General features: G+C 42.3%; 1 protein-coding gene and 1 long non-coding RNA gene across 2 annotated transcripts in view; one reads left to right on the top strand and one right to left on the bottom strand.

Annotated features, from left to right (window-relative positions):
- The window catches only part of KCNK9 (potassium two pore domain channel subfamily K member 9), a 123,758-nt gene extending 121,750 nt beyond the window's left edge, over positions 1-2,008 (bottom strand). The window contains exon 1 of the mRNA XM_075211677.1: positions 1-2,008. This exon is cut by the window's left edge and continues 27 nt beyond it. Within this exon, the coding sequence (XP_075067778.1) occupies positions 1-559 (559 nt within the window). The 5' untranslated portion in view covers positions 560-2,008.
- On the top strand, positions 1,651-21,433 carry LOC142158071 (uncharacterized). The gene is made up of 3 exons (XR_012692722.1): positions 1,651-1,694; positions 20,886-20,919; positions 21,180-21,433. It is a non-coding gene; the product is annotated as an uncharacterized LOC142158071 (long non-coding RNA).
- Positions 21,434-23,409: the final 1,976 nt, after the last annotated feature.

The raw sequence follows: 23,409 nt of genomic DNA, 5'->3' as shown, positions 1-23,409 counted from the left end.
AGTAGAAGGAGCCAGCAAATTTCCACTGCACCCCGGCCCGGTGAGGCTCAGACTGCATGATGACCAGCTCCAGCTGCCTGTAGTCCTCGTTGGTGATGTTATATTTCCCTTTGAGCCGGATCTCCTCGGCTTTGAGCTTCTCTTCCTCTCTCATCTCGTAGTCCGACTCCAGGGCATCAAAGACAGCGGCCCCGACCAGCAGATAGGTGAACGTGCAGATGATGAGGGACAAAGTCCGCACGTTCTGCCGCTTCATGGCCGCCAGCAACCGGCTAGTGAGGGGATCATGTCCCCCCGTCCTGTCTGAGAGGGCGCAGCAGCCACTGGGAAGTTGTAGACAGCAATGGCTGGGCTGGGCACCTGGAGAGTGGGAGTGGAGGGGGTGGCTGTGGTGATGGTGGTGGATGCAGGACTGGTCACCTCTCCCCACTCCTTGCTCCTGTTCCTGGGAAGAGGAAAGACACAGGAGGCTACTGGATCTCCTGGACCAGGTACCCTGCAGCCTGGAGGCTCGGCGCAGGACTTGCCCAAACCAAGCCGTCCCAGTGCGGAGTGCCATCAACAACACCACCCACTGGCTGCCGGCTGGTCTTCACCCTGTGGCTGCTAGCCTCCTTCTTCTGCTGCAGCCACAGTTGAGGTCCTTGTTGGGCAACCAGGTCCAGGAGTTAAGGCAGAACCAAGAGTGCAAGATCTGGGAAGGCTGGATCCACTCTAGTATTTGGTATTGTACCCATAAACCAGCACTAGAGAGGGCTGCTAGTCTTAGCAGTGACCGTTCCCTGGACAAAGGGTAAAATAACCAGTCAAAAACGTAGGTTGCTAAATAAGTTATCATTTGTGGAGGCTTCCAAGAATTGAGGGAGACATTCAGAGTAGAGTAGGCTCCATGCACCTTACCCTGGAATATAAGTTATATGGTCTTTAATATAATTGTACAGCTTTTTGCGCATGAAATGTTGGCTGAGAAGCTGTCAGCGCCCAACTCTCCACTCGTCTGTTTGGATTTAAGGACGGGACATTACAGTTTCCCCGGAGACTCTTATTTCTGTAGAACCTTCAGTTCCCTGTGACCAATAATGACATCAAAACTGCAAAAATCGCTGTAACCGATTCCATTTCAAGTAACCCAAAGTCCACTCAGATCATCATTTCCTTCTCTCTTTCTGGGCAAGAAGACAGAAGTCAGCTGGAGTGGAGAGGACAAGCATAATGAGACAGAACGAATGTTTTCCTGATGTTAAATAGAATGTATCCCCCAATTCAAGAGGCAGATAGGAAATCCTTTCCAGTAGACGAGTCCAGAATCCAGAGTTAAACAGCACAGGTCAGTAACAAGTCCCGTAGACGTACAGTGGGACCTCCAGCCTAGATTGGTCTCCTAGGTGTGCGCAAAGAGAAAAGTAGAAGGGACACTCGATGGATAATGCAGAATGTAAACCCTCAGATTGATCTCTCCGTCTATTAGGTTATATTGGGAAATAACCAGAATCCAGTCTGTCTTTTTGTCCTCTTGCATACATCTGACACAGGAATGCAGTTTCCCTGGACTAGGTACATTAAGACCAGGCAAAGCTAAAACAGAGACCACACAGGGTTGTGTTTAGACAACCAGGTCATCTGTGCTCTACATTAAGGATGACAGAGGCAGCACTGCCACCACCCAGCTGCCCTGCACTCTACTGAGAAATCAGGTGAGTGCATTCTGCAATATCTTCTTCCCAACAGAGCTCTGCAGCTGCACATCTCATCTCAGGAACTGCAGTGGGCTGCTTTGGATTGAGAGGTGCAGAGTGAATTATTTGAAGTGGATTTCAGCAGCACTTTGTGTCTGGGTATTGTGGTGCAGTGTGCAATGGCTTCAGTCACACCTCTTGTTGCCTCTTGTGTTAATGGAAACAAAAGCCACCTTTAATCATTTTCTTTCTCTCTCCGATCTAACCCCTTGTAACTCTACACTACATTCTGTTTCATTCTCTCCCCATTTCTCCAACTCTCCTCCCCCAGTGTCTTCATGTGTACACTCCTCCCAGAATAAATTAATTCTTCAGGGAATCACTGGGAGCCAGCACCACGTGGTTTAGTGTTTAAAGCTGGGGGGTGGCAGGGGGGGGGGGGATTACATCGTTTGCATTAATGATGATGAAGCGTAAAGAAAGGGAAAGGGGGAAGAGAGAGAGAGAGTGGGCAATGTCAAGCTGAACATCACTGGAAATGCTCTGAACGCTGGAGGAAAAAAAAGAAGACGCGATGCAAACTAGGACAGAGGAGGTTATGACTTTGCAATCTGTGTGAGATTATCTGCATCTGTTGCTCCGGATTGCATGATCTGGTGTGTCATACTGACCGGCCTGGCACAGTCTCAAAAAACATGCAGCTTGGATGTAGTGTAGCCTATATGTGATGCTGTAATACTCAATACTGATATTGATATGGCCAGAGAGGGTGATGTGCAAACATTGCTCCAACCACAGTAAGCTAGCAGCAATTATCTGTCTAGTGTGGAAGTTAGACGATGCAAGCAGATGGTTGACTGGTTGCTATAGTTTAGTGTACAATTGCACACTTGAGCAATACTTGTGCATGGCCCCCACTGACCCTAATCATGTGCTATACAGTCAATGTAGGTATAAAATAGTGCTGGGTTGTTAGAATGCATATAATCATTAGTAGTTACATCAATTGGGTGATTGCAATGAACCATTAGAGCAGTTTACATTGTAGAGAAAGACATTACAGTTGTAATTTTCATCGCTGGCACGGTTTTCAATCTCTATCATCCGCTAGGCAAGGGGCAGCTCGTTTAAAGGTTTTAGCTGATGCTTGAAACAGTCAGGATTAGTTCTTCAGCAAGAAATGAATTATGTAGCCAGGGGCATTGCTAGGTCGTAAAACAATAGGGGGTTCAGCATTGGGGTATCAAGTACGATGTTTCAGTCGGTCACATTTTAAAAAAAAATTATATTCTTAATTTGTTTGTAGAAATTATTTGATATGTTTAAACTTTTGCTACAGTTATGGTTATGGTAAACAGAAATGTTCTCTTTTATAAATGTCACTTGTAACTTTATTCCACATGTGTGTGCATGATAGGAGTGATGATGATCTGAGCTAGAAGGCTGAGCCCAAGGTCTATTGAGAAACTAGCAACTCTTGTTTATATACAGTGGTGCTGGAAAGTTTGTGAACCCTTTAGAATGTTCTGAATTTATTTGTAAATGTGACCTTAAATGTGTTTAGATCATCATCTAAGTCATAAAAATAGATCAAGAGAACCCAATATATGATATAACACACTAAGATATACTTTTTATTTATTTATTGATCTAAACGATCTAAATGGTCCAACATTCAATTTCTGTATTGAGATAAAGTATGTGAACCTATGCTTTCAATAACTGGTGTTACATTGAACAGTAGTGACTGTAATGAAATGTTCATGTTAGTAGCTGATCAGCAGGCCCGGCGCTCCCATTAGGCAAGGTTAGGCACTTGCCTAGGGCGCCGGGCTCTGGAGGGCGCCACAGAATTCTGAAATACTTTAAAACTGTGCGTCGACCGCTGACCATACCTGTCACGGCCGCCGCACAGCATTCAGATGCACGGGGAGGGGGGAAGAGGCTATTTTGTCACCACCGCCGCCTCTCTGCTCCATCTCCTCCCCTCCACTTACTAGTGTCAGTGAGTGGAGGGGAGGAGACGGAGCAGAGAGGCGGCGCTGGTGAGACAAGGTAAGGAGAGGAGGGAGGAGGGCGGCGATTTTTGCGGGGGGGGGGGGGATTTTTGCGGGGGGGGGCGCCGCTTTTTTAAAAATGCCTAGGGCGCCATGGACCCTAGCACCGGCCCTGCTGATCAGTCCCGCACGTCGCCTTTTTGGATGTTGGTGGCTTTTCTTACATGAACTCCTCCAGCTCTGCTACAACATTTCAATATTTCAATTGGATTAGGGATTTAGACTTGGCCATTCCAAAAGGTGAGATTTCATCTGCTTCAACCTTTTTTTTTGTAGACTGACTTGTGTTTTTAGGGCCAACTTCTGTTGAGCTTCAGATCACAGACAGATACCCTAACATTCTCCTGTAGAATTTGCTGGTACAATCTAGAATTCATAGCTCAATCATGGAAGGCAAGCTGTCCTGATCCCATCCCAAACCATGATACTGCCACTACCGTGCTTCACAGTTGAGATGAGGGTCTTATGACGAAATGCAATGTTTGGTTTCCTCCCACACTCCAAAAACATACTGGTAGGTTAATTGGCTGCTAACAAATTGACCATAGTCTGTGTGTATGTTAGGGAATTTAGACTGTAAGGCCCAATGGGACAGGGACTGATGTGAGCGAGTTCTCTGTACAGCGCTGCGGAACTAGTTGCGCTATATAAATAAGCGATGATGATGATGAAGAATTGCATGCAATTGCCTTCATAGGTGTAAGGCCCATTTCTGAGCAACCACAGAGCTATATCCGGCAAGATGAACGTACATCCGAACATGAATCAGGTCCATAACGTGCATCTGTTGCGCAGCCAAATATCTTTTTATACATCGCTGGAAAAAACTAATTTGCCGCACTCGGCATTATTAAATGCCATTTGGGGGTAAATGTATCAAGCTGAGAGTTTTCCGGCGAGTTTGAAAAGTGGAGATGTTGCCTACAGCAACCAATCAGATTCTATCTCTCATTATGTAGAATGTACTAAATAAATGGTAGCTAGAATCTGATTGGTTTTTCAAACCCGCCGGAAAACTCTCAGCTTGATACATTTACCCCTTGGCTTGTTACTAATATGGAATATATAGCTAACCTACAAAACAAAGTTTGGGACTCATGGTACAAATACCACTCTGCCTCAATACCAGGATCCTTATAAAGGAACGGTCCCCCAGCTCGTACCCTTTCTCCAACCCCCCCACTCAGCCCCCCATATCTTTCCCCCTCTCCTATGCCCCCCATCCCTCTGTCCCACTTCACAAGACCATTTACTCCATCCACAAATCTCATTTCACCCCCCTACCTTCATCACTCAAGGCAAAAAAAATTATTCAACACCTTTCTTAATTTTGATAAATTCAAGTTACATCACCAAGACTCAGACAACAAGCTTTTATGTTTAAACGTGTTATTTATTGATATATTCTACAGCAATTACAATTATTATCACTTCTCTAGCAAGACAAATGTACAATGATACTGAGTTTTGTTTTTTTTATTTGCATAATGTTTCAGCAACTGCTACATATCCAATTCTCTATCGTTCTACCTTAAATAAAGAGATTTAAAATAAAATAACATGGTGTAATGAGGACAGATGTGCTGTAACCCATAGCAACCAATGAGAAGCTTGCTGTTATTTTTTTTTTACCAAGAATATGAAACTACGTATCTGGTTGCTAAGGGTTACATCAGATCTTTATACATAGCACTATGTTAGAAAACAACCCTTATGTATGACGTTAAGATGTTACAAGTGCAGTTAGGATTACATGACGTGAATAGTTTTATATCTTAATTAAAGTATAATTCTCCACATGGCCTGGTCTTCCTTTTTTCTTTACCTAAATGATGTCACAATTAACAGGCAACGCTTGACAAAACATCCTATGCGCAACATCGCCCGCATCCGACCCTTCCTCTCACTAGACGCCACCAAAACCATCATCCATGCACTCATCATCTCCCGTCTGGCTACTGCAACCTCCTCCTCACTGGCCTCCCTCTCTCCCATCTCGCCCCGCTCCGATCTGTACTCAATGCAGCTGCCAGACTTATCTTTCTCTCACGTCGATCCTCCTCTGCCTCCCCTCTCTACCAGACCTTACACTGGCTCCCTTTCCCTTACAGAATCCTCTTTAAACTCCTTACTACCACTTACAAAGCTCTCTCCCAGTCTACTGCTCCCTACATCTCTAACCTCCTCACCATTCACACTCCCGCTCGCTCCCTGCGCTCGGCAATCGACCGTCGCCTCTCCTCCACTCTAATTACCTCTTCCCACTCCTGAGTCCAAGACTTCTCCCGAGCTGCTCCCCTGCACTGGATTGACCTCCCTCGCTCCATCCGTCTCGCTCCCAATCTGTGCTCCTTCAAACGGGCATTCAAAACTCACCTGATCCTGAAAGCCTATCAACCATTCACTTAACCCCTCATCCACTCTGCTTGTTCTCCTCTCCCCTGGTCCCTTTTTCTCCCTCGCATCACTGCCTCCCTTCGTGCCTGTTTTGTCCACCCTCCCTTAGGATGTAAGCTCGTATGAGCAGGGCCCCTCTCCCCTCCTGTCTTCATACCGACTCTTCTGCTCCTCCCTCACCCCATATGTCTGCCCGGAGTTTCCGAAGCATTGGTACTTAGTATTTATTGTTCTGTGATGTTTTACCCTGTATGGTCTACTGTTCGTATTATGTAAGGCGCTGCGAAAACCCTGTGGCGCCCAACAAATAAATGATAATAATAATAATAATAATCCTAACATAATACATAAATAAACAATACTCTTGTGTATAATTTCAGAATAATTTTTAATTTTTAGCCAAGCGTTAGATGATTGACTAAATGTATCATTATCTGTTTTAATTTTCCAGATTCCTGGTGTTTTTCATAACATTTACACTTATCGATGGTAAAATAATGTGGCTTTAATGAAATTAGCTTCACTATATACGCAATGGAAAAATCGTATTTCATAACGCGCTCCGTACTGTAAATTATATGAATAGTCGCTATACCTGAGCAGTTTTGTAATCACAACAAAATGACAAGACTGTAGGCCAAGCGCTTCTGTACAGGTCAGGGAACTTCATTATTCTTAATTAGAGATGCTCACTGACATCCGTGAACTGGTTTTGGTTTTGGATCTGGATTAGCTTCATGTTTTGGTTTTGGTTTTGGATTTTTTAGAAAAAATCCTAAAATATCCTAAAACCACATTATTTTGCTCTTTTTTTTGTTCCTACATTATTATTAACCTCAATAACACTAATTTGAAGTAATTTGCAGTCAATTTAGACCACCTCACAGATCACAAAATTATTGTCATACACTTTTGGACAAATACTGCAGTGACCTGGCTGGATGGTAAGTGACAGAGCAATGACACAAACACACGGCAGTTCCTAGCACATCTAGGACACATTGGCACACAGCAGTGGCAGAAAAGAAAAATGGTGCAAGATGGAATTGTCCTTGGGCCCGCCCTCCCTCCCTCCCACCCATCCTTATGTTGGAACTTAAAAAGCAATCCAAAAATTTAAAGATCCGAGATCCGACGACGTAATTATGACGTTTTGCCTCGTTTTTCAAATCCGAAAAAGCACCGAGCCGGCTCGGTACTCGGATCTGCTAAGTTCGGGTATATTCGGTTCTCGGGAAACCGAGCCTGAGCATCTCTATTCTTCGTACACATAAGTGACCGCATCAGAACTTACAATTATATGTAATTTACAGGATTCTATACAAAGATTAACATCACTTGTTTGCAAGACCCGATGAAGGACTCAGGCCGCCCCAGGCTAATACGCTTGTAACGCCCTCTCGCCTTCCCACGCCAGGATAATACACAGTAGGTAAAAGCGAACTTGTCCTTTATTTAAAATCCATCTTCCTTCACACTCCTCCCACCACTGATTGTGTTCCTCCACCTGTTTGGTTTTTAGAAGGGTCTCGGGAATCCTTGTCACTCATCTCGTTTTCATTAATATCAGAACTGGATAGCGCAAGGGAGACATGAATGAGCGCTACTGAGGGTGAAGATGTGAAGGGGGCTGTCCCGTCTGCACCTGTCGCCATCCGCGTCTCCGCTTGTCCTCTTGCGCCCGACCAAGGATGACTCGCTGTCTTCATCCTTCACCATGGAAATACGTCAAGATTAAAACCTTGCTACATTTTCATTTCACGTTTTCTTTTTTTGTTATGGAGAACAACTATTCTTTTATATTTTAAAATTAATTACAGCTCATATCTCTCCCAGTCACAATTTTGCACCCCAAAAAATGTTGCCCCCCCTCAGGCCTTGCTCCATAGACTGCAGCCTATAAGCCCATTGGATAATCAGGAAAGTGGGAAAGTTAATGTATTATCTTTTTTACTTATTATTAATTAGTCTTAATATTGATTATTATGTTACTGGTTACTTAGTTGTGGCATAGATTTTGCAATTTTTATAGACAAAACAATCATTAGAATGAATGGTTTGTAAGTTAGAGCTTAGGGGGAGTATTCAATTGTCCGCAGATTTTTTTTTTGTCATGCAGTGTTAAAAAAAATAATAATCTCCCACGGGTTTTTAACTGCAATACCGACTGTTTTTAGTTAGCGCAGCACGAAAACTCGTGCAATCAATTGAAAAAGAGGGAACGCTGCCCCCGTGCGTTAAAAATTGTGTTTGCGAGTTTTTAGGGGAGTGAAGGGGAGTTTTAACGCGGTCATGTATAACACAAGAAAAAGGTTTTGCATACATTTTCATACATTAGATTGCATTACACATTGATAATATCTACATTACAGCACTTTCTTTAGCATATTTTTTAATTGAAATATTTTTTACCATAGAATCATCTATACCATGTCAAAACACATTACTACATTCATATTTGTACCAAAAACATACATAAATATAATTAATTAGTGATTTTATTTTTTTATTTTTTTATGTTTATTTTATTTAATTATTTTTTTCACAAGAAAATCAACTTTTATATGTTAGGCATTAGTGATAAACATAAGTTTAACCTTTTTTTCACATTTTTACATGATTTCAAATACTTTTCAGAGGTTTTTTATTTTTAACAAACACCAAAGAGGTGCGAGATAAAACAGCATATTTGCCTGTTTAATGCGTCGCGTTAAAAAAACAATTGAATAGCTTTTAACGTGGCTGCCTCTCGCACACCCTATACTTTCAATAGACCACCTACTGGACCGCGAGAGGAACGTTTCATGAAAAAAAACGCTGTGTTAAAAATAGAATTGAATCGCGGGTAAAGTTAACTCACTCGAAAATTATGAAAACAGCGTTAAAATGACTTAACGCTGTCAAAAAAAAAAAACTCGCTGACAATTGAATACCCCCCTTAGAATGTGGGTCCTGCATAGTGACATTGAACATTATAGTCCTTTTGGAGCGCTCCTTGATCGTTGTATACAAACCATTATATATTGTGAATTGAGTATGGACGTGGATGCAGTATAAAAAGCTATACGAACAAGTATTATGCAATGTACATTTTTACTTGAAAAACCCGTGCTCAGATTTTTATCTGGTCTCCAAAGAGATTAAGCCAAAAATAGCAGTGAGCACTCAGTCACCTTTTACCCTCCCCCATTAAGGGAATATACAAGGTGTGATCTTTGTGCTACACGCAGTATAGTAGCACTTAATGTATATTACATAAAAATGAATTTAGCCAGCTCAAGTCAGCAACAGCGCTCCTGAGTTAGATGAAAAGTCATTTGTAAGGTTCAACCTACAGAATGTGTAGTGTGATCTTATCATTTAAGTTGATCCACGAAAAAGATAAAAAAAAAAAAAAACTACTACAAAAACTACAAAAAGTCACAATAAAAATGTAAACAAAATAATTAGATCACATCAACCTTAAACCCCCAACTTAATCTCGGGCGCTAAGAGTAAATACACGTGCTGTATCTAAACAAATAGTATGTAGCATTAATAAATAGATAAATAAAATCAAAGGAGGTATCAAATGCAGATGTTCAGAACACATCAACCTTGTTAAAAGTGTTGTTGAATGACAACAATCGGTAAGCAGGAGCAAAATAATATATTAGCTTCTCCTGTACACAGGCCCACTAAATTCATAAAACTGTCTCTGGTGGGGGAGGGGATAAGGGAGGGTGCCTAATATACAATAGGGGTTGGGGATGATAAATAACAGCTGTGGAGGGTGATGAACGGAGGTGATAAATATTAGGGATGTGGGTCCTGATGAAGGGGGGTGATGAATAACACATGTGGGGTAATGAAAGCAGTGACAGGGTTGGGGGGATGATCAATTAGAGGAAAGTTGGGGAGATGACATGACACTGGAGGAATATGGTACTGGGGGGGATAAGCTTTTGAGAGCAAAAAATTTAGAATTAATTTTCTTTCTATGCTGTGAGTTATTTTACTCAGAGGTTTTGTTTGGGTCTATTTTACACAGAGACTTTGAGGGATTTTCAACTCTTTGGGGCAGTTACACAACATGCCTGATAATCAGGGTCCTGGTACTTACTGTAACTGGGGACCACTGTTGTAACAGCGTATGAGGGACAGACCCAATGCAGGGACTGAAACAGGGGATGAATGGATGGGGGTTGCATCCAATCAATCAGAAGTCAGCCGGGCATTTCTCTATCCTTCCTTCCTTAGACTTCCCTACCCCCTGTAAATACAGGCGCTCCAGTGCTTGGAAGGAATTATGAGCAGTCTGTTCCAGGCCCCAGTGCGGCCTGAGGCAATCCACCCCCCACCCCCCCAATCATTATCATCAGCTGGACTCCAGACCCACAGTCAAAACAACAGTTTGGTATTTTTGTTTTCAATGTCTGGGTGACGTTCATGAGACCTGACTTACCAGATCACCCACCTCACCTCTGCTAGTTACAGACATGCTGTAATGATGTAAAGGGAAGCGTGTAGTGATTGGACACTGTTACTGGGGGCTTCCTCCTTTATCAATTTATGAAGAGTATGATTGTTAGGGCAGAAATAGGATGCTCCTTCCAAGAGTAAAGAAATCCTGAAATCATGAGCTGTTGTGGGTGGGTGAGGACTCTCCCATCATTCCAACAAAACTGTAATCTATTCACTAATCATTTCTCGGCACCCTTCTCCTTACCGGCCTCCCCTGCTCCTATCTTGCTACTCTTCAATCTATACTTAACGCAGCAGCAAGAGTCATCTTCCTCTCTCGCCGCTCCACTTCTGCCAAGCCTTACACTGTCTTCCCTTCTCCTACAGAAACCTCTTCAAACTCCTCACACACATGTACGAGACCTTCTCCCACCCCACTGCTCCCTACATCTCCAACCTATCTCCATACATACTTCCTCCCGCCCTCTCTGAGCGGCCAATGACCATCGCCTCCCCTCCCCTCTGGTAACCACTTCTGCCAAGCCTTACACTGTCTTCCCTTCTCCTACAGAAACCTCTTCAAACTCCTCACACACATGTACGAGACCTTCTCCCACCACACTGCTCCCTACATCTCCAACCTATCTCCATACATACTTCCTCCCGCCCTCTCTGAGCGGCCAATGACCATCGCCTCCCCTCCCCTCTGGTAACCACTTCTGCCAAGCCTTACACTGTCTTCCCTTCTCCTACAGAATCCTCTTCAAACTCCTCACACACATGTACGAGACCTTCTCCCACCACACTGCTCCCTACATCTCCAACCTGATCTCCATACATACTTCCTCCCGCCCTCTCTGAGCGGCCAATGACCATCGCCTCCCCTCCCCTCTGGTAACCACTTCTGACACCCACATTCTAGATGTCTCCCTTTCTGCATCCCACCTCTGGCACCATCTCCCTTGTGTTATTATAATTTATCTTATCCAGCAAAGCTTCAAATGCTCCTTGAATACCACCTGTTCATTATAGCCTACCATTCCACAGTTTAACCACTGTGTGTATATTACCCCATTCACACTGCCTAAAAGATCCGGGTTTTTGGTGGGGCGAGCCCCAACGACCCTGGTCCCAGGGCATCTACCCGAGAATTAGACCCAGGTCTTTTGGAGGGTTATTCCCGAGTCTGACTCGGGTAGCTGCCACGAGGCAGACTCGTGTTCAGTGGGTGTCCTGTACTGTCCCCCGGCAATATCTCGGGTTCATATACCCGGGATATAGCCAGGGTGGCAATCTGAAAGTGGCATATGTGATATAACTCATTACAGGGTTGACATTACTCAGACCAATATTATAATATAATTTACCTGTGTTTATATTACAGCTGTGAACTGATTAGACAGTTAATGAACATTGAACATGAACATTCTCACCATTCCAATAAGCAACCACGTATAGAGAAAATATTTTGGCATGTTATGAAGCTGTTTTCAAGGGCGGGCGGCCATGCCTTTAAAACAAAGATTTAACGGATGCTGCCTCTGATCCTACTCTAAGGTCCTTCATTAGTATAACCTCCGGGTCTCTTGTTCTCCCCATAAAGCAATTAGCATACATTTGTAAGCTCTAATATATTGGCTAAATTAATTTTCAGCTGCCTGCTTCTCTTGAAAGGTAATCAGTTTACACACAGTGACCTCATCAATCTCTCTACGCGTTTAAGGTACAAAGTGGAAGCTGTAAAAGGCGTAGGTTTCAGTCTATCGATGGGCCAAGTAAGTTAGACAAATATATAATATAATTGTGTCTGATTTTTCCTCAAAGTGCCGGATTTACAATTTGCTAATGGGACTTATTAATCAACAACAGCACCTCTTCTATTATCCTGACTACCAGATGCAACGCTCAATACATTATCTCTTCCTATTCTATGATTGTATACAACTGTGTCTTCAGACTTACTCTGTTTATTCACTATTTATTGTGTATTACACAACACAATGGTTCGGAAAGCAGTAATAATGTCTTTTGCAAATCAAGTCCAGCTCTAAATCTAAGCGGAATGCTGTAAAAACTAGAAGCGGAATATCCTCAAACATCGTACAAAGGAATCCATGCTACAGGGAGCAGGGGGGGGGGGGGATTTCCTCCCAGTCAATATAAGAGACAGTTACAAGAGTCTCTTATATTAAATAATTTATCCAAATGGCAACCACAGTTTTTGAAGCCTGGGTGAACTCACTTTGTCCAAACCGAGTATTGCATTTTTGGTGATTGATATATTTATTTTATTTTATTAATAAATGATTGCAAAGTTCAATATCTTTGCATTGTTCGTTAGATTGGGTCACCTTACTCTATTGATTGCATGGAAATGAAGATCAGATAGCAAAGTATGGTAAACTGGCCTCACAAGATGCAGTATTATTGGTGATTTAAGCACAGTGGCCTAATGGTTAGCACTTCTGAATCACAGGACTGGGGTCATGAGTTCGATTCCTGACCATGGTCTTATCTGAGTGGAGTTTGTATGTTCTCCCTGTGTTTGCGTGGATTTCCTCCAGGTGCTCCGGTTTCCTCCCAAACTCCAAAAACATACTGGTAGGTTAATTGGCTGCTATCAAAATTAACCCTAGTCTCTCTCTCCGTCTGTCTGTCTGTGTGTGAGTGTGTGTCTATATTAGGTAATTTAGACTGTAAGCTCCAACGGAGCAGGGACTGATGTGAGTGAGTTCTCTGTGCAGCGCTGCAGAATTAGTGGCGCTATATAAATAGATGATGATGATGATTGTTCACATACGGCAGCAAGTGTGAACCCTAAAATGCCTATTAACAATAACTGTGTAGTCATCGTTGTAACTACCCTGCAATGTAAGCTGGAGATAGGTTAATGCATTCTGCCAGATTTTATCCAACTTGGTCAAACGTGTGTGAACATAGGAAACTATAACCCTGGCGATCTGCGCTCGTGACCAGCAAGAGAATCAGCCCATTTGCCACCAGCTTTAAAAAGGCAAAACATTAATAAGGAATGTTTGTTCCTGTGAACGCTGCGAAGATGGGGTTTTCTGAAGTGAGCAATGCCCCCTTACTAAGGTTAAGTAGAGAATCCATATTATTTTATGACACATCTCTTATTTAAGTTCATTTTAAGAACATTCCATGTCTTAACATACCTGTCTGAGCAATAAATTCTGCTCCATCTGCGTATGAATTTCACAATATGATCTTTAATAAGGGAGTTCGGGATTCAGCCGTGACACAATTTGTAACAGGGAACAGTAGAATTGCTGTTTGGAGAAGGACTCCAAATTACGTCTCCAGGGTAGCATGAAAGGCGCTAGGATCACTTGATAAATGAGTTGCAGATGCATGCATTTTGTGTATCTAATTAAGGGAGGGTGACGAGGATCAATATGTGCAAAGGAAAACTTCTAAATTTAGAAATAAAACAGGACTTCAAGCCACGGACACATTTGATGGAATTGTCCCACGAGTAATTAACCCTTGGTCTTGTTTTTACAGGAGGGGTAAGAGGCCAGTAAGAATTGATCATCATTTTGTTTGATACTGTAAAGTAAACAATAATCTAGTTAAGAAAAAGATCTGGGGGTAAATGTATCAATCTGCGGGGTTCTTCAACACCCGCGTGTTCAGCCTCTTCCGCGATTAAATTTCAAGCGGCGCTGCATTGTAAAGGGTTAACTTCCCTTTACAATGCAGCGCCACTTGAAATTTAATCGCGGAAGAGGCTGAACATGCGGGTGTTGAAGAACCCGCAGATTGATACATTTACCCCCTGATGTCTAATAAAATAACATTATAAGGCTGTAGTTTCATTACAAAAATGAAGAAAGGGTTTATTTTCTGAACGGTAAAGCTAAAAACAACACGTCAGTTCAAACATCTTAATATAAATGCCTTTGTACCACTTTGGGCAAGACTTTATTTGACTTTATTCTTCCTGTGTCCATTGGGTACTCAACTGGAGCCATAGTTATCCCAAAATGGAACTATTTTAAAGGACGCTAAACTTAAAATAGAAGTTGGCTTATATAAAATAAACACAAAAATAATTCACAAATACACATTGAATGCTTTCAGGGGCTTATCAGAACAGAAGATATTTAAGTTGTTATAGTGGGGGAGAGATTTACCTACACAATGCAGCCTTTTTCCGACGGCAGAGGACACTGCAATCAGTCTTTTACAGAAAATGTCTTATAAGAGAAGAATACCTTGTATTCAAATGCACAGAAAATGTAAATACTGTGAGGGACATCTCAAGTTTGCATTCAGAGCAACTACGCAATAATAATCTATTGTTATTTTCTGCTACGATGTAATAGTGTTGAGGAAGAATGACGTGGATACAATTTATCATGTAACATTCCCTTCCCCCAACCAATAGAACTGTAAGATTCCCATAACTGGGATCACATGATTCATCAGAAACTAACACCTGTCAATGCTGCCGTCCCATGATGCTCCAGGGCTGACCAGCTGCATTGACATCTGGTATGTGCAAGAGTTTACTTTGAAACCCTTGGTAGTGATCCTGGGGCATTATGAAACTGCAGGTGCCCACATGGGTGAGTTTCTGGTTCTGATGAACGGTGGGGTCCCGGACACTGGAATCCCATGGTCCTCCTAGCTGGTGAAGGGAGGTTAGTTGCAAGTATGAAAAAAACTCCATGTTTAAATATTAAAGAAAAACAATATTTGTACTGCACTGCTTAATAGAAAAATTAACTTTTGTGCAAATAATTAAAATGCAGCAAGATTGTGAGTGTGATATTTTTAATGACTTATGTCAAACAAAATAATAATTTACAAGCTTTGAGGAACCTGAGGTCCCTTTGTCAGACATCATTATGCTCCTGCAGAAAAAAGTTTAAAATTCAATTTTCTTTTTCTTTTTTTATCAATCAGTAAGGGCCTGATTCATTGAGTAAATGCTGTAGTTTATGTAAAATCGTGCCCAGCAGCGGACTATACGCCAGCAACCTCAAGAACATCCAACTCATCTTCAAGCGCAGAGGACAATTACGGCAGCCTGCGTTTTCATGGGCAGAACGGGAAGGAGGAGGGGCGATATATGTGAATGAGCATGAATTGGTGGCTGATGTGCACATTTGGAGCATGTTCCTGCGATTATACGGCTCTTGCATCCACCAGAAGCATTATATATGTGACCCTGCATTTTTATGCAGTGCTAATGTCCTTTTAACTTCATGACATAAAAGAAGCTCAAACAAGCAGTATATTCGGAGTAAATAGAAAAGCTGAAATTATTTAAAGGGGTGACCTAAACGTGGTTATAGGACATAAATTGCTGCTGTTATGCAATTCTACAAATGGTCTCACAGAGTTTGCTCAGGGGCGCTTTGCAAAACATAAAGCAGACCTATTGCCGGTAATGTGCCCGGCACATGGTATGTTGTCTGCAGTTTTGCACTTGCAGGAACTCAAGGTCAGCCCGCTGGCTCAGTGGTTAGCACTTCTGCCTCACAGCACTGGGGTCATAAGTTCAATTCCCAAACAGGCCTTATCTGTGTGTAGTTTGTATGTTCTCCCAGTGTTTGTGTGGGTTTCCTCCGGATGCTCCGGTTTCCTCCCATACTCCAAAAACATACTGGTAGGTTACTTGGCTGCTGACAAAAATGAGCCATAGTCTGTGTGTGTTAGGGAATTTACACTGTAAACTCCAAGGAGGCAGGGACTGATGTGAATGGCAAATATTCTCTGTACAGCGCTGCGGATTTGGTGGGGCTATATAAATAAATGAGGATGATGAGGAGCACCTGGACCAGGATGATGAATAGGCCCTACAACTCATAATTCATGGGATTCTCAGTCCAGCAATTCTATGATATAAATGCAGCTTTTATAGAAAGCAGTCACAGGGGACCATCTGCAGGATAAAGGGTTACCTTTCATAAATTATAATTAACTTACTGATACCAGCTTAAGCATCTCTGTGCTGAAATTATATCTCAAGAGCCTGGGAAGGCACGTGTCACTAGTAACACACATCCAGCTGGTAACAGTTTTACGCTGCTAATTAACATCAAGGAGATGATTGGTCGCTTCTCAGAAACAGAATGCTAGGACTCTACCACAGACTTTTCATCTTTTTATGCAAAAGCATGTATCAGCGGCAACAGGAATCCTATTTAATTGTAATCTCCTTAAAGCCTGAGAGATGGGGACAAGATTAAAAAATAGCAACTGGGAAGAAAACAAATGATAAGAGAGAGATAGGCTAATGCTTTGAGTCAAGATTATCCTTACTAAACATGACCACTTTGAACAAGGAGGTCTGTGAAAAATCCAGAGAGACAAAAATAATACACTTTGGTTAGCCAGACCTCACATGAATAATATGAATAAGCCACAGTAAGTAAAGTATAAATAATATATGGGTCATTGGATTACAAATCTGAACTAAATTTGACTCGGCAAAGATTAGTCGTACGTGCAAAAATGCTGGAAGTTCATCAGGAAAGACGTGTGAGGAGACAGAACATACACTTTATGGACAAAAGTATTTGGCCACCTGTTAATTATTGAATTGAGGTGTTTCAATCAGACCTGTTGCCAGAGGTGTATAAAATCAAGCACCTAGCCATGCAGTCTCCATTTGCAAACATCTGAGATACAAAATGGGTCGTTCTAAAGAGCTCAGTGACTTCCAGCGTGGTAGTGTGATAGGATGTCACCTTTGCAATAAGACGGTTCGTGAAATTTCATCCCTTCTGGATATTCCACGGTCAACTGTAAGTGATATTATTAAATAGTGGAAGCGTTTAGGAACAACAGAAACTCAGCCACAAAGCGGAAGACCGCGTAAAATCACAGAGCGAGGTCAGCGACTGCTAAGGCGCGTAAAAGTCACCAACGCTCTGCTGATTCCACAGCTGAAGAGTTCTGAATTTCCACTGGCATTAGTGTAAGCACAAAAACTGTGTGGCGGAAGCTTAATGGAACGGGTTTTCATGACGAGAAGCTGCATACAAGCCTCACATCACCAAGACCAATGCCAAGCGACAGATGAAGTGGTGTAAAGCACAAAGACACTGGACTGTGGAACAGTGGAAACATGTTTTGTGGAATAAGGAATCACACTTCTCTGTTTGGCAGTCAGATGGGCGAGTCCGGGTTTGGCAGATGCTGGTAGAACGTTACCTGCCTGACTGCATTATGCCAGCTGGGAAGTTTGGTGGAGGACGGAGAATGGTATGGGGCTGTTTTTCAGGGTTTGGCTAGACCCCTTATCTCCAGTGAAGGGCAATCTTAATACTTCAGCATACCAAGTCATTTTGGACAATGCTTTCAACTTTGTGGCAACAGTTTGGGGAAGGCCCTTTTCTATTCCAACATGACTTTGCCCCAGTGCACAAAGCAAGTACTACAAAGACATGGTTTGATGAGTTCAGTGTGGAAGAACTTGACTGGCCCGCACAGAGCCCTGACCTCAACCCCATTGAACACCTTTAGGATGAACTGGAACAGAGATTGTGAGCCAGGCCTACATCAGTGTCTGACCTTATAAATGGTCTACAGAATGAATGGGCACAAATTCCCAAAGAAACACTCCAACATCTTGTGGAAAGCCTTCCAAGAATAGTGGAAGCTGTTATCACTGCAAAAGGGGGACCAACTCCATATTAAAGTATATGTATTTGAATACAATGTCATTACAGTCCTTGTTGGTGTAATGGTCAAGCGTACAAATACTTTTGTCCATATAGTGTACTTTGTTACTAATGGGACTATTTATTAAAGACTTGCAAAATGGATCATTTTTCATCACTGCGATAAGTGGAAAATCATCATGATTTACCTATCTAAGGGGCAGCCGAAAGATCCTATCCTGGTTGAAAACACCCATATTTGATGGAGATAGGGCTTTTCTCCCTTTTATAAATAGAGCACTAGGTGTTAAATCTCACCTTTTCTTCCTAAGGGACTGAATTCAGCACCATTACATGTAAATGCGCAGCACTTATCCTATAGCTATTACAGGCAATCGGAGAGATGCCGCTCTAGTAATAACTCAGCAATTCCAGACAGTGGACTGGTCTCCAGCATTGAATATTTGCACTGCTGGAAATAAGAAAAAATTCATTTATTTTTCATTATTTTGAAAATGATTCTACATTCTCGGAGGAACTGATGATATGCGATAAAGGCATCACGGAGCATGTATCCAGCCGTTTTCAGAGTCCTAAGAAAGAGTAGAGTCCCTGGTGCAATGATAATTATGAATGACATATGGCGCAGTAATGTATGAGGGGTAGTTTATTGGTACAATATGCTGTTTATGAGTTTTGTTGGCTTTTTCTTACTTTATTTAAGTAGTTTTTGATGGGAAAAAAATTATTTCCTTGAAACATACACTGAAGGCCGATGCACAGATAAGGGTTCAGGACTGCATTACAATTAGAGATGGGCGGGCTCGGTTTCTTGAAAACCGAACACACCCGAACTTAGGGGTTCCGAGTCGGCTCGCGAGCTGGCTCGGTTCTGTCGCGCACCCTCGGAATCGAAAACGAGACAAAACGTCATTGTTACGTCGCCGGATCTCGCAAGTTTTGGATTCCTTTTTAAAATCCAACATAATGGAGGCAGGAGGGAGGGCGGACCCCCATTTTTCATTTCTGACACTGCTGTGTGCCAATGTGTCCTAGATGTGCTAGGAACTGCCGTGTGTTTGTGTCATTGCTCTGTCGCTTACCATCCAGCCAGGTCGCTGCAGTATTTGTCCGAAAGTGTATGAAAATAATATTGTGACCTGTGCGGTGGTCAAAACTGACTGCAAATGACTTGAAATTAGTGTTATTGAGGTTAATAAGAATGTAGGAACAAAAAACGAGCAACATTATGTGATTTTAGCATATTTTAGGATTTTTTCTAAAAAATACAAAACCAAAACCAAAACACACGAGGGAGGTTTTGCCAAAACCAAACCCAAAACCAAAACACGAAGCTAATCCAGGTCCAAAACCAAAACCACTTCATGGGGTCAGTGAGCATCTCTAATTACAACCAATTAGATTGTAAATGCAATTTTGTGTGGCATAATTGTAAGAGGTTTAAATGGTTTCCATGAGTTACAGTACCTTTTTTATACGCAGCTACCTGTGCACCAGCTTTCAGAACAGTTCCCAATCTACTTTAGCTCACTTTACCCAAAATACTATTTTCAGCACTGGGAATTATTACCAAATGCTGTGAGCTGTCCGTGGTGCTGAGACCATGTCAGTATATAATGTCACTCTGAGATCACTCGGATGCTGCACAGTTAATATGATGAAGCCATGTCAGTATGTTCCATAACTGTCAGTTATTGACCGGGAAAAACATGGGCGCACATAATTCCTTCACACATGTGAGTTTATTTCACACATACACTGGTTTACACCTCCATCCCACTTGTGGATAGTGCCTACATGCAGATAAATTGTGGCAACAGATAAAAAAACATGTTTGTCTAAAATATAAAAAGTGAAGACGAGAATGGGATAAGTAGGATATAGGAAGTTCAAGATGAAAAGTCTGTTTATTTGTAATCAAGTCCATTTATCACTGCATAGCATTTATGAATATTTTCCAACTCATTTTTAGTGTACTGTTAGTTTCCTGCTGCCCTTCTGTGCAGAAAATTGATTATAGTTCCCAATTATATCACTATTTTAAAACACACATTACCCCCTTACCTTAGATTCTCTCTCTTCGCTCCACTCTATTCTCCCTTTACTCTCTTCTCCCCAATATCTCCCCTTCCCCAGTACTCTATTTATATAACATCAAATAGTTTTGTTATTATTATTTTTATTTTTATATTTTTTAATTCTATATTTACACATTATTGATTACAATGACTATTTTTTAATTGTTAACCATTTTTAATGTATATATTTTTATTTCAATACATTCTCTCATCTCATTTCATGTTATATTTCTTGTCTTAATATCCCGTCTCACCTATAGAGCTCAAATAGTTAATGTATTGACTAATATACATTTTTCCTCGGACCCCCTACCCAGCATTCTATTTCCATGCCCCCCGACAACTCTATTCCTCATGTGGGACAACAGTCACATGGAGCGTAAGCTCTTAAGCCTTTGTGAATTAAAAAAAACTCTAGCAGTCTGCAGTCTAATGCCCCTTTTTTGTGGTGATCTGCCTATGTTTTAATGAACTTTGGCTTCAACAAAATGGCCTCTCACTTTTGGCTCTAGAGTTTTCGTGACCTTAGAGAAAAGTAAAATGCAGTAAAAGTAAATTATTTGTTCTCTTCTGCAGTGGCTTGGCTGCTGTGAGAGATGAGAAGCCCCAGGTGAGTGACTGTAACACTAATTGTATATATTTTGTTGAGGTGAGATTAGTATTCACTTTGTTGTATTACTTTGCAAGGTACTACATTCTATTATTTTGCTTGTCAAGAATAATGTATTAATATTAATGTGGGATATTGAAGGTAAAGCTTACTTTATACCTCATTATTTTCTATTTAACATACATTATTAAATTAACATAAATTGTACTTTTATAATTTTATTATTACTGCAGCAAGTGTTTTTTTGCTTTTTTTTTCAGAAACCAACCAACCCTGACTCCAGAAATCAATCTACAGGATACTAAGTTACCACACACATCTCTATATAGCAATAACGAAGTATTACTATAAGTGGTTAGCACTTCTGCCTCAGCGCTGGGGTCATGAGTTCAATTCCCGACCATGGCCTTATCGGTGTGGAGTTTGTATGTTCTCCCCGTGTTTGCGTGGGTTTTCTCCGGGTGCTCCGGTTTCCTTTCACACTCCAAAAACATACTGGTAGGTTAATTGGCTGCTATCAAATTGACCCTAGTCTTTCTCTCTCTGTCTATGTGTGTGTTAGGGAATTTAGACTGTAAGCTCCAATGGGGCAGGGGCGGATGTGAGTGAGTTCTCTGTACAGCACTGCGGAATCAGTGTGTCACAAATCGGGATCTTAGCCGCACTTACCTCATCCGCCGCTGTCATATCACGGCTACCTGGGTCCCTTCTGGTCATCTGCAGCATTCCCGTTCTCCACACCTTCATTTGTAAACAAACACATACTGTCTGTCCTGCAGCATGGGCGCGGCCATCTTGGATGCAGTCAGGTGATCATTCCAAACCAACCAGATTCAGAAGCTGTGATCACATGAACTGATCAGCCAATAGTTGTTTGGGACATCCTATTTAAACCTGCTGCTGTGATCTGTTCATTGCCAGAACAACACACTTCTCTCCAGAGGATAGTTCTTGGCTCCAGTGTTCCTGACTGCATTACAAGTGCAGTAATCCTGTCTGCACTCCTAAGTGCAGTGTTCCTGACTGCATTACAAGTGCAGTGTTCCTGACTGCATTACAAGTGCAGTGTTCCTGACTGCATTACAAGTGCAGTGTTCCTGACTGCATTACAAGTGCAGTGTTCCTGACTGCATTACAAGTGCAGTGTTCCTGACTGCATTACAACTGCAGTGTTCCTGACTGCATTACAAGTGCAGTGTTCCTGTCTACATTTCCAGACTGCTAATTCCCCTGCTATATTCTACAATCAGCACGAACATGAGCAAGAAGTTCATCCAGGCTGCTAAGTTCTGTTTCACTTATGCTCCAGCTAGTCCCAAGGGTCCCGAATCGGATCAAGAAATTCAGACGACCGTGACAGTTTGTTCTGGCCTAATGGATCCGCTAGGGGAACATACCCCGAGGGAGGACTCTGTCCAAATATTAGCTGAACGCATTGAGAGACAAGAAACTAACCAGGGGCAAATTTTGAGATTGCTGCAGGATGTTTCTACACGTATGGATACCTTGCAGTTATTCCGCAGTCAACCATCCCATACTCCGCCTGAGCCAGTAATACCTGCTTCACTACTTACTTCACTAGGACTCCATCTTCCCACGCCAGCTAAATACAATGGCGATCCGAAGAATTGCCGCGGGTTTCTCAACCAGTGTAGTATACACTTTGAATTACAACCCGGAAATTTCCCCACTGCACGTACCAAAACTGCTTATATTGTTTCGCTACTATCAGGGCAAGCTCTGGCATGGGCATCACCGCTCTGGGAAAAATCTGACCCAATTTTATTTGACATTGATAGCTTCCTGTCTACCTTCCGCAGAATATTCGATGAGCCTGGAAGAACAAAGTCAGCCGCTTTAGATATTCTGCGCCTTCGGCAAGGGCAGCAGTCTGTGGGCCAATATGCCGTTCAATTTCAAACACTTTCCTCTGAACTATCTTGGAATAACGATGCTCTTGTTGCGGTTTTCTGGCAGGGCCTGTCTGACCACATTAAGGATGTATTAGCGTCTCGGGACTTACCTACAACGCTAGACCAATTGATTACCACCTGCAATCGGGTTGATCTTCGGTTCAGAGAAAGAACTTTAGAAAAGAGGAAGCTGAAACACCCCAAGTTCCACCCTATTCAACGGGTCCATGTACCGTCTCCTTTCCCTGAAGGACCCATGCAATTAGGCAAAGCACGTCTTTTACCCACCGAGCGAGAACGGCGAGTTAGAGAGAAACTTTGCTTATACTGTGCCAGTTCCGGACATCTGTTACATAATTGTCCTCGTAAGCGGGGTAAACACAACCTCCTAGCTGACAATGAGGAAGTGAGCCTAGGAGTGGCTCTTCGCTCCCCACAAGGCAAGGACTGTATTATCCCAGTCACTCTGAAACACGCTCAAGGCTCCCAATACATTTCAGCCCTGCTGGATTCTGGAGCAGCTGGGAATTTCATGTCTGCCAGATTAGCTGCTGAACTAGCCATTCCACTAGAGAAA

This window comes from Mixophyes fleayi, chromosome 5, assembly GCF_038048845.1.
Source record: "Mixophyes fleayi isolate aMixFle1 chromosome 5, aMixFle1.hap1, whole genome shotgun sequence".
Lineage (NCBI taxonomy): Eukaryota > Metazoa > Chordata > Amphibia > Anura > Limnodynastidae > Mixophyes > Mixophyes fleayi.
The sequence above is the reverse complement of the archived record's forward strand: the minus strand, read 5'-3'. Positions and strand labels throughout refer to the sequence as shown.